We start from the raw sequence: 14,188 nt of genomic DNA, 5'->3' as shown, positions 1-14,188 counted from the left end.
ACTTGTCTATAAAAATAAATAGTATTATATCATTTCTTCTTTTAAAGTCGTTTAAAAATAAATAAGAAAGATTAAAAAATTAACATTTATCACAACAATATGGCACAAGACGGTTGTGTGCATATATGTGTAATTGGGGTTTTGTATGGGAGGAATAAAAAGTATTTTTTTAAATAGAATATATTTAATAAATCAATGTATCTACCCGTTGCTATTATTGTACTTTTGCCATCTTATATGTAGTTAATTGATGCCATTAATAAAAACACCATTTGGACAGGAATCAATAAAATCTTTGAAGGCTTCGACCGCACCATGTTATGGTAATCTTTTAAAGCAAGGTCCCGGACCTAGTGATGTATGCGGAGTATGGTGGATGTCTTAGACATTCCAATTATTGAAGCTCCTCTAATTTGGTAGTAGTCTGTTGTGCAGTGTGTAGCGTTGTCGCGAAGCAGCAGTGGCCTAGAGAGATCGACAAGCCTTGGTTGTTTAGCAGCTAGCTTTTCTTTCATTATCGGATGTCAAGTCCAAAATTCCATCCGTATCACCTCGACGTCCAGCGTTCCACAACTGAGCGTTTTGTAAGGCAGTTTTTGCCACGCACCACCACTATGTGGAACCAGCTGCCCACTGACGTATTTCTAAACCAATTCGACTTAGAGTCCTTCAAGAAAAGAGCGTACCAATTCTTGAAAGGCCGGCAACGCACTTGCGAGCCTTCTGCCAATATGAGTGTCCATGGGCGCCGGTATCACTTAACATCAGCTTAACATGAGCTTCCTGCCCGTTAGCCTCCTATTACATTAAAAAATGATGCCTTTCCACAATAGCCTTCAATTCTTCCTCATCAACTTTGATCTCCGGCCGTCGAGTGGTTCTGTAGGTCGTAATTTCAGAACGAAAATGTTGGAACCAAAATGTCATTTCGTTTGAGACACAGCCGCCATACACATCGTTAATCTTTCGAGCCGTTTTTGTATCACTGGTCCATTGCATAGTGCCGCAAAGAAAACATATTTAAACGGGAAAAGAAAAAAAAAACATATTTTTCAAAAAACAAATGCATGTGTAAAAAAAAAGAATTTGGATGTCCTAACCGATTCCTAAAAGAGGCAATAGTTGAGGTCAAAGTGGCCAGTATGACATGACGTCAATTTCATACGTAAAATTACATTACGTGTTTTGAATATAATAAATACATAAGTGTGTCTGTGTGTGTATAATAAATACATACCTGACGTAAAAACGCTTCAGAAGCCAGTTGAGTGCCATGAGGTGATTCCAGCATTGCAATATCACTTAGCAAATGAAACGCGTGCGCCAAATTGTGAAATACTCCATTGATCTGCTCGGAGTAGCGCATTCTCGCCTGGATGCTTCTCTCGTCGCGGGGCCCCTACAGAAACAATGTCTTATAAGAAAATGAACAAATTTAAACGAAAACTATAATCTAAATGAGTCATAAGATGTAAAATTAGTAATTTAATTAAAACGGGGCAACTAAGTCCAGTTGGGACATTTAGAGTGAGATTCAGAAGCGATATTTGTTACTAAAGACGACTTTTTATTTATGTCAATCCATAGAAGAAGTTAGTAAACTTTTACTTAGTATTGTAGTCAAATACATAGTAAAAAGAAAAATACGGGTTGTCTCTGGATATATCAAACGTATACCAATTTTATTTTAAATAAATAATATGTATGACGTGTAATTTTATTAAAATGACTGATCTGTCATACAAAATAAGGTTATCCGGTACCCAATTAAATAGTTTACAAAACAAGGCTATCCAGTACCCAATTAGATAGTTCACAAAATAAGGGTATCCAGTACCCAATTAGATACTATAACTTTTTCTTATTGTTCAGAAATAAATAATATAACATATAAATTGATTTATTTTTCAGATTATTTCAGCTGCAAAGCCACTATTTTTATCAATTATACTATCAAATAAATACTTACATCGGTATCACGAAAATCATTAATGAGGCCGATGTAATTTTCTCTATGGGTTTCAAAAATTCTATCCAACCGATGAACCTCAGCAATCAGTCGGGCAAATTCGGCCACAGGGTTTTCCTCCACAGTCCTAAACACAAACACGTATTGTTAAAGTTGTTCTGAATAGAAAAAAACCAAGGGCAAATGTAGCAAGCATATATGTAATGAACAATGGCATGTTTCACTTGCTATTGGTGAAGCAACCTCTAAGACACTGACCAATGAAAATGTAAATTCTTAGTTTTTATAGTGAGAAGTAGTTCTTATTCTATCATAAGTTACTACAGTGAAACCTGGTTAATTGGGATCTCAAGGGACCAAGACATATGTACCAATTATTGAGGGTTTTCAATAATCCAGTTTTCCAATTAAACAGGTTTAAATTTATAGTTGTCTCATTTACAGAGGTCGAAATGTGCCGTTATTCCATTTTTAGAGGCGGAAATGTTGATAAAAATGCGTATTTTTCATGTTATGAATTTAATGTAGGTATGAATGTACATACATAATGTATTGCGTCGAAAAAAAAAATACGGTAAAGTTTATGACTTAAAGTAAACGGTTATGTTTGTTTGTATTTGATTGCTAGTTGCTAGCAAAACATGAGATATGTAGTACTGACAATCAAAGCATGCGCGAAAAACGACGAGAAATGCATGTAAATACGTCAAAACGTGTTGAAACCTGATTAATTCGTCTCACTTATACAGGTAATTGAGCTACAGAGTCTCAATTATAGAGGTAAACATCGAAAAAGTCTTAGAATTCAAATCCTATTTAACCAGGTTCAAAATGTCCCATTAACAGAGGTAATTTAATGAAAAAGAACCGGGACTTCGTTCTACAACCTTCGTTGCAACTCTCAATAATAGAGGTTTCTCATTTATCCAGATCCCACTTAACCAGGTTTCACTGTATAATATAATACTAATTAATTGTAATTTTTATATACTTGATAAGAGAAAGAAAAAAAACATTCATACTCGCTAACATATAGTCACAATACAATTAACCCAGTATAACTTTATATAAATAAATGTAATATTGAAAGTCAGTAAAGAATTCTTTAAACTAAATAGTAAAGGCAGGCTTTAACTTACAGTGGAGTACACTCAACATCTGAACCCGAGTCCTGTAAGTAGAATATGATTGTGTTGATCAAAAATACTAATTCACATATAGAACTCTAAATCAATCATTAATCAATCATTTAGCATTGACATAATACAAAAAGTATTTTCAAAGATAAAAAAAAAATCTATGGCCAATTCCCTAACTATATTATTGGAGGTATTAAGTCAAGTAATACATATGTATTATCATTAGCAAAATAGCATCTCTAACTCGTATGATTAATAAATCCTTATTTGAAATTTAAAAACAACTGTTAATAAGTTTCAGTATACAAGTGATACATTTTTTGTTTATATCAAAATATAAAGTAAACAAAAACCCCATCAATAACAGAAGTTATATTTTACGGGCATTGTATTTATATTGAATCTAATAAAAATATAATTTTTAGATGAGAAAATTATTATATTTGTTTTTGTTTTGTGTATTAATACAAGTATAAAATAATTGCTTTCTTTGTCAACATACTTAATTCAATGGTGGCTTATGGCCAGAGTGATTTTCAAAATTCTATTAACTATAACCACACAAATTTGGTACTATTAAAAATAAAAGCATTTGTTCATACTATTGAGCAATGTGAACACAACTGATAGATTTGTTAAAAGATTAGGGAGTGAGTGAGACATTATTTTTACATTTTTATGCTTTCACATATAGGCAAAAACTTTCACTGTTTTATAAGGTGATGGTAAGACAAAGGCCACAAACGCAAGATTGACACAACTTACTAGTTCCAGTAATCTTGTTCTTAATTCACAGACAATTGTGTGTAGGATCCTCAAGCGTATTGCAGTAGGTGACATAGACCCTTGATCTTCATGTGTGACAAATACCAAACTTGATGGACCCTAGATGTACAAAAAAAATTACAATGTCCATGTAACAACTTTTTTATAAATTTAAAGATAATGTAAATTGCCATTTATACTAGTTATATTCATAATGCAATTATATTTAAAGTGTGAGGTCTAAATTGTAAGCTAGTTAGATATAACCAATATTTAATATTTATTCACAAAAGCACATTATAAGATTTTATTTTGTATTTATATAGTCAACAACTCATGAAAACAACTCCATTATATGTACTTGCATGTATTAAAGTATAAATATACAATAATATTAAAATATTTCTTAAAACATGACTTGAAAACCTTTTAAATTATATATAATATATTATATACAGATTTTAAAAAAGGTAGAACAGATGACATTATTTTGTCTATTAAATATAAAAACTTTAAGATTTTAATCGCTTAGCTGCATACTTATCAACTTTGTTAATTCCAAACAAAAAATCACAATATTTCCAAGTTATATATGCATTGAAAAGAGATAGGTGTTTTGAATCTTTATAAAATATTCATAAGTCATATCACATGAAATGAGGAGCATACCTTTCCTCTTAATAATAGTAACTAACGCAAGCATTTTTTATAATACATAATAGCAAAAGTTCAATAATTGTGCAAGTAGTAGTAATCGCACCGAGTCTAGACGCATGTTTACAAGAGACACCAAGTTATAGAAAGATTAGTTGTACACATTAATATAATTCATTTATGAATATCAGTTGTATAGTATATCTATATACAATCTGAGAGAACCAACATAATCATTGTGATACAAATATCTGGATATTTCAATTATTAAGACAGAGTGTAAAGCATATAAAATATGCACCGCAAAGCTAGTATTTAAAATAATAACAGGCAACTTACTTCTGATGATTGACCAGGAGCATTGTCACTTTCAGACAGATCTGGTTCCGGTTCACTACTTGCGGGCAATGGTGGTGGTCTAGTAACCATATGTACCACCTGGTTATCGCTAATATCTAGAAATAATTATGATAAATTAAATTATTTAACACACATACAATACAATATGTATTTGGTAATGTATTCCAATTATAAACTGTGAACTTAGCTTATATTACCTTATTCAAATAATATATATGTAAAAAAAGCTACTTACTGCAATCAGAAATCGTCCGCGTATCATCCAGAACATGTCCACAAAAAATCAGCCGTTGTTGTGCAGGTTCAATACCCAATCGGTAATGAAGAAACTGTTTTAATTCCAATATTGTGCACTGTAAATGTAGTCATATTTATAATATACTAATAAAATTTGTAATATTGATATAGTTCACATAATTGTGAGGAAAATGAAATATGTTATGATGGAGCTTGAGTTTATACATTGTATGGGCATATATAATACATATAGATACAAGTATTTCAATTATAATAATAATATAAATTACATATTCCAATCCTAAGACAAAATCTCTATAAAAACTCTAACAAAAAGTACCTTATATCCTGACTTATTTTATTGTAAAAGGTAAAATTTTACATATTTTTTATTATTATTGTAAATTTATATTGTTTTACTAAAATATAATAGGCTATCAACAATGGAATCCACAATGAATATGAAAAATATGATCAAATCTGTGAAATTTCTGTTCTTAGACATCTCACAAACTTGTTAAGTTTTTGGGTGGGTCACTTGCAAAACATTGATTTTTTATACAAAGACAAAGTAAAACGGTCATTTGAATTGCGCCTTGGATAACAAATCAAATTATATTTCACTGGTCACTTGATCGTAATAGTAATTTACACAGAAAGGACTGATTCCTCAATAAATATGGTACTTACGCACTACCTTCTTTTTTTTGTAAAATGGGAAAATATATTTTAGACCTTTAATTTGATGTGGTTTAAATAATGTATACACGTACCTCATCATCAATCTGTATATCTTCATCGCTCCCTTGTAACCTTCTTATTTTCACTATAATTATCATTCTGCTATCAGATGAGAAAATTTAGCCTGCAACAAAAAACAAAATGGAGACTAGTCTAACATTGAAAGCACGTTGCTTTGGGAATCATTGCAAAATTATATTAACAGAGAAAAGATATCCATAAAACTAAAAATGTTTGATAAGAATATCAAAAATCCAATTGCCCTGATACTAACGAAAAAAGATCAGCAATAAGAAATAGCCTCCTCTGAACAATAACTTGATATGGCAAGTAGAAAAACTTAAGTCAATCATCGGCGGGAAACCGGAAACGTGACAACTGACATTACAGTTATGTCAATAACTGCCGAACAAAGTGCTGACCATAGAAAATAAATAAAGGTTAAGCCGAGTAAAAAGTAATAAGACTTATGGATAAGAGTCATGTCCATTTGCTTGGTTGACTTAAACTTAAATTAAAAGTTAATATATTTTGGGTAAATTGTGGTGTGATATCTTAACGTGTTAATGAATTGAAATATTAAAGAAAATCTAATTTATGTTATTATTGCAGTTTATATAATGATTGCAGTTTATGCAATTTATTGCTCATATTAGTATCAAAAAAATGTCTTTATATCCTATCTAGATTCCTTTATGATTTGTTGTATCGATTTATACTGTTGTCGTTCATATTAAAAGCAAAAAAATAACATCGTATATCTTGATAAATTGACTTACAAAGTTATAAATTTTGATTACCCTATTAGTCATAAGAAGGTAAAGGCCAAACAAAAACCTAAAAATTTAATTATTTCTTTAAACTATAACAGTAAAATGTAATATGATGATTTCAGAAAAACAATAAACTAGTTAATCTTGTAGTAATGTATAATATCTATAATTCAACACCAATAACAATTAATATCTATAAAAAAAAATTGGGTCATAATCATATGGGTTAATCTCCTTTAGATAGAATTCTTCTTCATTCTTGTATTTAACAAAATAGTGATTACCACTCTATTTTTTCGTCAAAAAATTAGACATAGAATGGCCTGGCCGACAGTTACTGCCGACCTACGTACATTACAGCACGATAAAAGTGTTTCAGCATTCCTTAGTTTGCTTTTCTAGTGCGGTGTCTATGCTAAGGCAATATTCATTTTTTTCGGAAGATAAAAATCTTGTATTTTCCTTTTTAGTTTATTGAGACAAATTGAAAAAAAAACGAAAACTACACTAACAAGCATTAAATAACAATACTTATTTGTATTTTTTGCTATTTAATTACCAAGATAATTCAATATGAATCATAGAAAACGATATAAATATATATGATATGATAATATAATAATACTTAGATGTAAAAGTTATTTTTTTTTTGCTTCTGACTATTCATAATAATTGTAATAATATATGTTGTATACGATGTCCATTAGTCACCGCTTCTGTAATTTGTTTGCTGCTTAGAAAATGATTTAGTTGTAATAACTATTCATTAACAGACAATCGACAAATCTGTTTCATTTAAGCAAATTGCACGTCAAGATTATTATACAGGGGATTGTCACAGATTTATTTACAATATATAACTATAGATTATGTATATAGATACCATATTCAGTTTCATTTATAAACTGCACTTATTAATAATTAAAAAGACCTACTAAAAATCCTATCTAAAAATTTACTTTATTGAATATTTGTTTAGTAGTCGTTAGTGGTATTTAGCCTTTACATGTTTTGCCTAGAATCGAACTCCGATGGGATATGACTATATCTAACGTATAAGCATTTAATCTAACACAGTTTCTTGAGATCCTCTTCAACTACTAGAATAAATTAATAGTATCTACCTTGGGGTCAATGTCTAGTTCACTTGTCTTCCCCACACAAATTGATAATTGGAGGGGGAGTCAGGCCTTGGAGTAAGTATCGACATCCGTATTTGCCCCATCGGTTATCTAGATTAAATAAAAATTGAACCCAAACACAAGTAACACGTTCTAAAATTGAAGAGGATATTTTTCTTCAAAACTAAGAGATTGTTTAGTCTAGGATTACAAACAAGATATACTAAGTCGAGTAATAAAATAATACGACATACGACAATTTGGTCCTACTCATTATCGCTTTTCATTGAACACCCCTAATACTTTTCGCCCATAGTTGATAAAACACCGGTTAACAGTACCATTTCTGACAGGCGCATTATAAATTATACATTTAAATACTTGACTACTAAATGAAAAATATTCCAATTACTTTGTTCCACATAAATATGCAGAAGTTACAATATTGTCCATATAACTCTACTCCTATCTTTAAAGACACTCTTCTTAAAGCCTCAGCTAGTTCTTTAACGGTCATTTGGAAGGAAGGCTAAATTAGTCTCTAAGAAGCTTGGTGTGCACAGCAGGGCGAGGCGGTTTTTCGAAAATTCGGCCCCACATGGACTATTGTTCTCACCTATGGCAGGTGCTCTCCAGTACCAGCTCCTTCCGCTTGATCGTATTCAATGAAGAGCGATTCGAATCGTCAACCACCAGTCACCGTGCGGCTTGATGTCTTGGCGTTGCGTTGAGATGTGGGGTCTCTTGTATGTAAAAATTAAAAAGTTTCTTTAAAAAGTCCCTTTAATGCTGGCAGGATTTTCTCGCTGTATTGCGATACTTATTCATCGTTTATTAGTTATTAGTTTATGACATCGAATTTCAAAGAAACAAAGACTAAAGAATGCTTATCGTTAACCTTTCTTCCTACCACGAATTGCCGGACTGACACTATTGATGAAAATTACAAAATTTTCTACTCCAATATATATTTAACATATATAGTTATGTATGAACGTACTGTATAGAATACCTCCTGACCTTCTTTTAATTACACTTTCAAGTAGTACTATTGTATGGGTAGTAGACCGTACCTATAAATACTAATTACTTAAGTTTAAATTACCGTTTTATTTTTATGAAAGTATTGTGAAGATATGAATTATTATTATATTTAATTTCCAGAAAGTATTTATGATTAAAAATATTTTTCTGGTATCGACCGCCGGACCGATGACTGTTTTAACTATGGATATTAATTTCGTATAATAACTAAAAAATATTTCAGAAACAAAGTGTTCAATATTCTAATGCTTTATGATAAACAACATTCATTGTTTTCCTGGCGCGTATATGAATAGTTTTGTTTGTATTCCTACACGGGAACAGGCGACATTAACTGGCCATGTGAAAAACGTGGATTTTCAAGATAAATTAGCGACTGTAATTATTTTATATATATTTTATCAATATAATAACTCCAAACTATCAATGTTATGTCAAACGCCATAAGGTTACATGAAAAAAGTTTGAATTGTAAAGCCTCTATGCACTAAAAAAAAATTTGCTATCGTAACAAAACTCTTCAAAAATTTTCACATTTTCCGCGCATTGTCCTTAATTTTTCTTTCTCATAAGAACCTTCTCCTGACCTGAATAACAAATACAACAAAAAATATAAAGCGAAATCAGTCCAGCCTTCGACGCGTGAAGCCGTGACCAAGGGATATAGGATTCATTATTATATATAGATTCCAGGTAAATAATAAAAAATCATCAGTAGTTAAATTAAGTGTATCTTTAGTAAAAAGCATATATATATATGCTTATCCTCCATACCGAAAAATAAGTCGAAAAGAATCCCTTCAAGTCGAAATAATTAGTAAGTTCCTACAACCTGTTTTGATACATATTTCTTTTCTATAACTCAAAAATGTAATTGTACCTCAGTATCTCGAAAATAGCATTTTCTTTAAAACCTTTACAAATCATTATTTGAGTATTACGTGATTTAGATATTATAGAAGAATACAGCGATATTATTAATACCCTTTTGCTGAAAAAAAATGCTCGTAGTAAACTATTCAAAATAAATTTTAAGCGCTTAACCCGCATTTATACAACGTATGTTGTTTAGACAACGTAAACGATATAGAAGTGTAACAAAACTTAATTTGGAAAATTTGACACCTGACAATTGTCGAAATGGTGTTTTAATTTTGGAAATTTTACATTCGTAAAAAAATTTAATTGCACCGATAAAAGATGGATTTTAAAGAACTATATAGGCGATGGTAAGGATGATGGAAGAGGCAATAGGCAGTGGTGGTTAGAATATATAGAAGCGTTAGAATAAAGCATATGGAGAAAGCCTTCAAATAGAGACAATTAGAAAAATCCTGGAAGAGGTATTTACAGGTGAAGGCGTTTCAATGGTACTGAAGGAAGTAAGGTGTAACAAGAAACAAAATCCATAAGGAATTTAAACTTTTATTGCTTTATTATTATTATTATTAAAATACTAGCTGACCCGGCAAACTTCGTTTAGCCATGTAATATACATTTATAGGAAACATTTTTTAGTTCAATAAAAATAACTATCTACTTTAATAAAAAATAGGGGTTGATCGTAGAGGGGTGACAATTAAGGGTTGTGTTGTATCATAAAAAAATTAAAACAAGAAAGATTGTCTAAAAATTAATAAATTTAGGATGGACACCCCTTATCACTTAGGGGTTTGAAATGTAGATATTAGCCGATTCTCAGAGTTACTCAATATGCATAAAAACTTTCATAAGAATCGGTCGAGCCGTTTCGGAGGAATATGGCAACAATAATGTGACACGAGAATTTTATATTTATAGATAAAAATCATTAACTTTTGCACATTGCTAAAAAAGCTTCCGTGTGCAGAAATTTTTTCCATGTCCTATTTGACTAATATTCTCACTATAAACCTAGTATATTACATTAAAACATGATATTTTTTAAAGTACAAATGGGCCAGTCAGCCTATGGACACGCATTTTATTCGGTACATTGCCGGCCTTTAGACTGTTTTTTTTTACAACAAAAGAGGTCGTATCTCCCAGGTAAGCCCTAATGGCAGTCAATTCCACAGTTTGCTGGTTCGCAAAAGAAAATTCCTAGCGGACCGTGGAAGACCAGCCATCAAGGTGATGCGATGGATGATGATGATTGCAAGATATATTAATATTGAAAAATATGATGCATTTGACATCATTGAATTTCAATTACTATCTTATTTGATTATAGATAGAGGAATAGATAGAGGGATATTGTAGTTTTAAGTTTCAACTCCGCAATAAATAGTCAAAGCACTCATTTATTGTGTGCTCCGTAACTCCGTTGCAACCGCAGTGAACTAGTGCATTACACATAAATTTGAAGCAATAACTATATTTTTATTTCATTTATATAAGTTTTTAAGAAATATTTCAAGTTTTATACATATTGTTTGTTACTTTAGTGTTAAATAAAGATACGTAAACAAGTATCTCGGGTGATTAAAGCAACGTCTTTGACACAATTTAACAAGTACAATACTGACATACTTAGCTTCCCTCTTGAAGTTGAAATATATTTTCATTAAGATATTTTGATTAAGACTGAGCAATGTTAGATGGTACCAATTATTTTTTTCATATACATTGAGTATAGTTTTGTTTGTATAAGCTTACACCTGGCGATTAAAAAGACTGGCAGAAAGTGATTCTATCTTTTTTTTAGAACACTGGGAACACGAGCCTCTCCTAAAGTAATACTGCCCAAGGACGCTCACAATGCCAGAGGCCTCGCGAGTTGTTTACCGGCGTAAGAATTGGTACGGTTTTTTCTTGAAGGACCTTATGTCGAATTGATTCGAAAGTACTTCTCGTATGTTCTACAGTTTTCGTACTAGCTGTAATTGTATTATTTGTATCAATAACTCCCGTAAGTATGACGAATTTCGACTTTCATCGTTCGTTATCATCGTAACGTTAATATGCACAAATTGCACTCTGCACGTAATAATAGAAGCTATGGTCATGGAATAAGCAATCATCATATTAAATTGAGCATTTGCTGTAGAGGTATACAATTACAGAATCTTCATGTATACATCAGGAAATTACTAAATGGGCTTGTATATGACAAATATTGTATCAACATTAAAATTGGTTGAAATAATTGTGATATTATTTGCGACGACCTTTTCGTTACGATGTCCTTAGAAGGGTTATTAATAGTCTCTAAGTGAGAATTAAGTGTGTGGAAAGCTATATATGAATATACGAGTAAAAAAGACTAGGTTGAATTTCCACTGTTCCATGGCAACCATTGTCTTACTCTTGATGAATTTTCCTTGTTTTTTGAAACTTATTTGCGCTTGAAAAGGTTTCTTTTAGTGGCTTCAGGGCTGGGGTGCTATATAGTATGCTACACGACGAGAAACTTGCGTGGAACCATTTGATTGCCACGATATTCGTAAAATTTCATGAATTTTATATATCACTAGAAGTTTAGCTAAAGCGAGGTTATACAATTTATATGGCTATACCGTCTGTTAATGTAACAGGGGGTTTGGTTATAACGATTATTTTAATGTAGTATTTGTTTGTTACAATTTTTTTATTCCCCCGAAGTCGACTGCCAATACAGCTACTTTCTTATGTTTTGTATAATCACACATATAGTCAGCAAAATTCCGTTTATCTTTTATTAATAGATACTGGCAAAAGAGTAGGTAAGCGAATATGTCTCGTTAGATTTACGGTTCAAATGACATTTCGGATATAAAGAGAAAATTAGCGCTTTCACTGTCGTTATACCCGAAATCCACTAAATTGTTAAGTTTCATAAATGTTTTAAGATATGTGCTGTTTGAGAGGATTAGACAACATTCTCTATAAAATTACATTCTATCATGTTCTAGGCTCGATTTCAGCGTCAATTTAGTCAATATGAAGACGCTACAAATATGAAATTATGTTTAATTTTACATACTGAGAAAGATTTACGTATTTTAACTAACTCATTTATTAAATATAAAGTTCTCTTAACACCGTTAAACAAATCTTTTTCAAATTAAGTACTTAAAAATTCAATGGGTTGGTAACAATAAAATCGTTTTAATCCAAAGGAAGCAATAAACTAACTAAAATTACTCGAGGAACTTACGGTACTACTGAACTTAAATTTAACTTACTGATAAATCTGCAAAAAAAAAATATTCATTGTTAATTTCCTTTTAACGCGTGTTATAAATGCATGCAATTGTGGTTATAGGTACTTGTAGTTGTAACTTGTAGTTGACAACCTTGTGGTTTATAAGTAAATCGGTGATACATAGACACAAACACGGGTATATAACTTACCAAAATTTATTTATTATTACAAAACACTTACCTAAAAAAATTTTGTGGCGCTACAACCTTTCTAGATATGGGTCTCAAATTTCTATATGTTTCATGATCATTTGTCAATGTAATAGCCAAATGCTTGACACACATCGAATTTTAGGCTTTAAGGCAAGCCGGTTTCCTGACGATGTTTTCCTTCACCGTTCGAGCGAATATTAAATCGCATATGGAAAAAAAGAGCAGTGTTGGTCTAGTGGCTTCAGCGTGCGACTCTCATCCCTGAGGTCGTAGGTTCGATCCCCGGCAGTGCACCAATGGATTTTCTTTCTATGTGCACATTTAACATTAGCTGGAACGGTGAAGGAAAACATCGTGAGGAACCCGGCTTGTGTTACACCCAAAAAGTCGACGGCATGCGTAAGGCACAGAAGGCTGATCACCTACTTGCCTATTAGTTTAACAAATGATCATGAAACAGATACGGAGGCCAAGACTTACAAAAGTTGTAGCGTCATTGATTTATTTTATTTTATGGAAATAAAGTCCATTGCTACAGCACAGCTCAATGATCGTGAATCGAACCTACGACCTCAGAGACGATAGTAAATGAAGATATAATTGTATATAATTTATTTAAGTCTAATAAATTAATGTATTTATAATATGTGATTAAATTGTATACATTGTATACAAAACGACGTTCAATTTGATCTGAGTGGGTAAGATTGCGCGTACTTTTGTTAATTTAATTTTAATTGTCCTTGGTGTCAGAGATTATACAAATGCCACTACCATGAATATACTTTTATTACTCCCAATACATTTCATTTGTTATGTGAGTAATGTCAAAAAATTCATTAACGTCCAAAAGATTTGACAAAAATAATTAAAAGACAAATTATTGTAAATCCGATATCCAATATAATATTAATATAATTGTTAATATAAAAAAATAATAAATAATTACATACTTTTAGAATTTTCATCATTACAGAAAACGTTATCTCAAAATCTTCGGATATGAGAAACTTTGAAAAATATTTATAACTAACTCTGACAAAAATAATAAATCATTAAAATTAGTGA

General features: G+C 31.2%; 1 protein-coding gene across 3 annotated transcripts in view; it reads right to left on the bottom strand.

The window, feature by feature from the left end:
* The window catches only part of LOC123718410, a 30,219-nt gene extending 23,996 nt beyond the window's left edge, over positions 1-6,223 (bottom strand). For all 3 annotated transcript variants that reach the window (XM_045674851.1, XM_045674852.1, XM_045674853.1), the window contains exons 1-8: positions 6,140-6,223; positions 5,898-5,989; positions 5,123-5,240; positions 4,867-4,982; positions 3,874-3,993; positions 3,109-3,140; positions 1,970-2,096; positions 1,238-1,399 (exon numbers count right to left, since the gene is read on the bottom strand). In XM_045674851.1, the coding sequence (XP_045530807.1) occupies positions 1,238-1,399; positions 1,970-2,096; positions 3,109-3,140; positions 3,874-3,993; positions 4,867-4,982; positions 5,123-5,240; positions 5,898-5,963 (741 nt within the window). In that variant the 5' untranslated portion in view covers positions 5,964-5,989; positions 6,140-6,223. The remainder of the gene's footprint in view (positions 1-1,237; positions 1,400-1,969; positions 2,097-3,108; positions 3,141-3,873; positions 3,994-4,866; positions 4,983-5,122; positions 5,241-5,897; positions 5,990-6,139) is intronic.
* Positions 6,224-14,188: the final 7,965 nt, after the last annotated feature.

The sequence above is a fragment of the Pieris brassicae genome, chromosome Z (genome assembly GCF_905147105.1).
Source record: "Pieris brassicae chromosome Z, ilPieBrab1.1, whole genome shotgun sequence".
Lineage (NCBI taxonomy): Eukaryota > Metazoa > Arthropoda > Insecta > Lepidoptera > Pieridae > Pieris > Pieris brassicae.
Note: the sequence above shows the minus strand (reverse complement) of the source record. Positions and strands in the feature narration are given on the sequence as shown.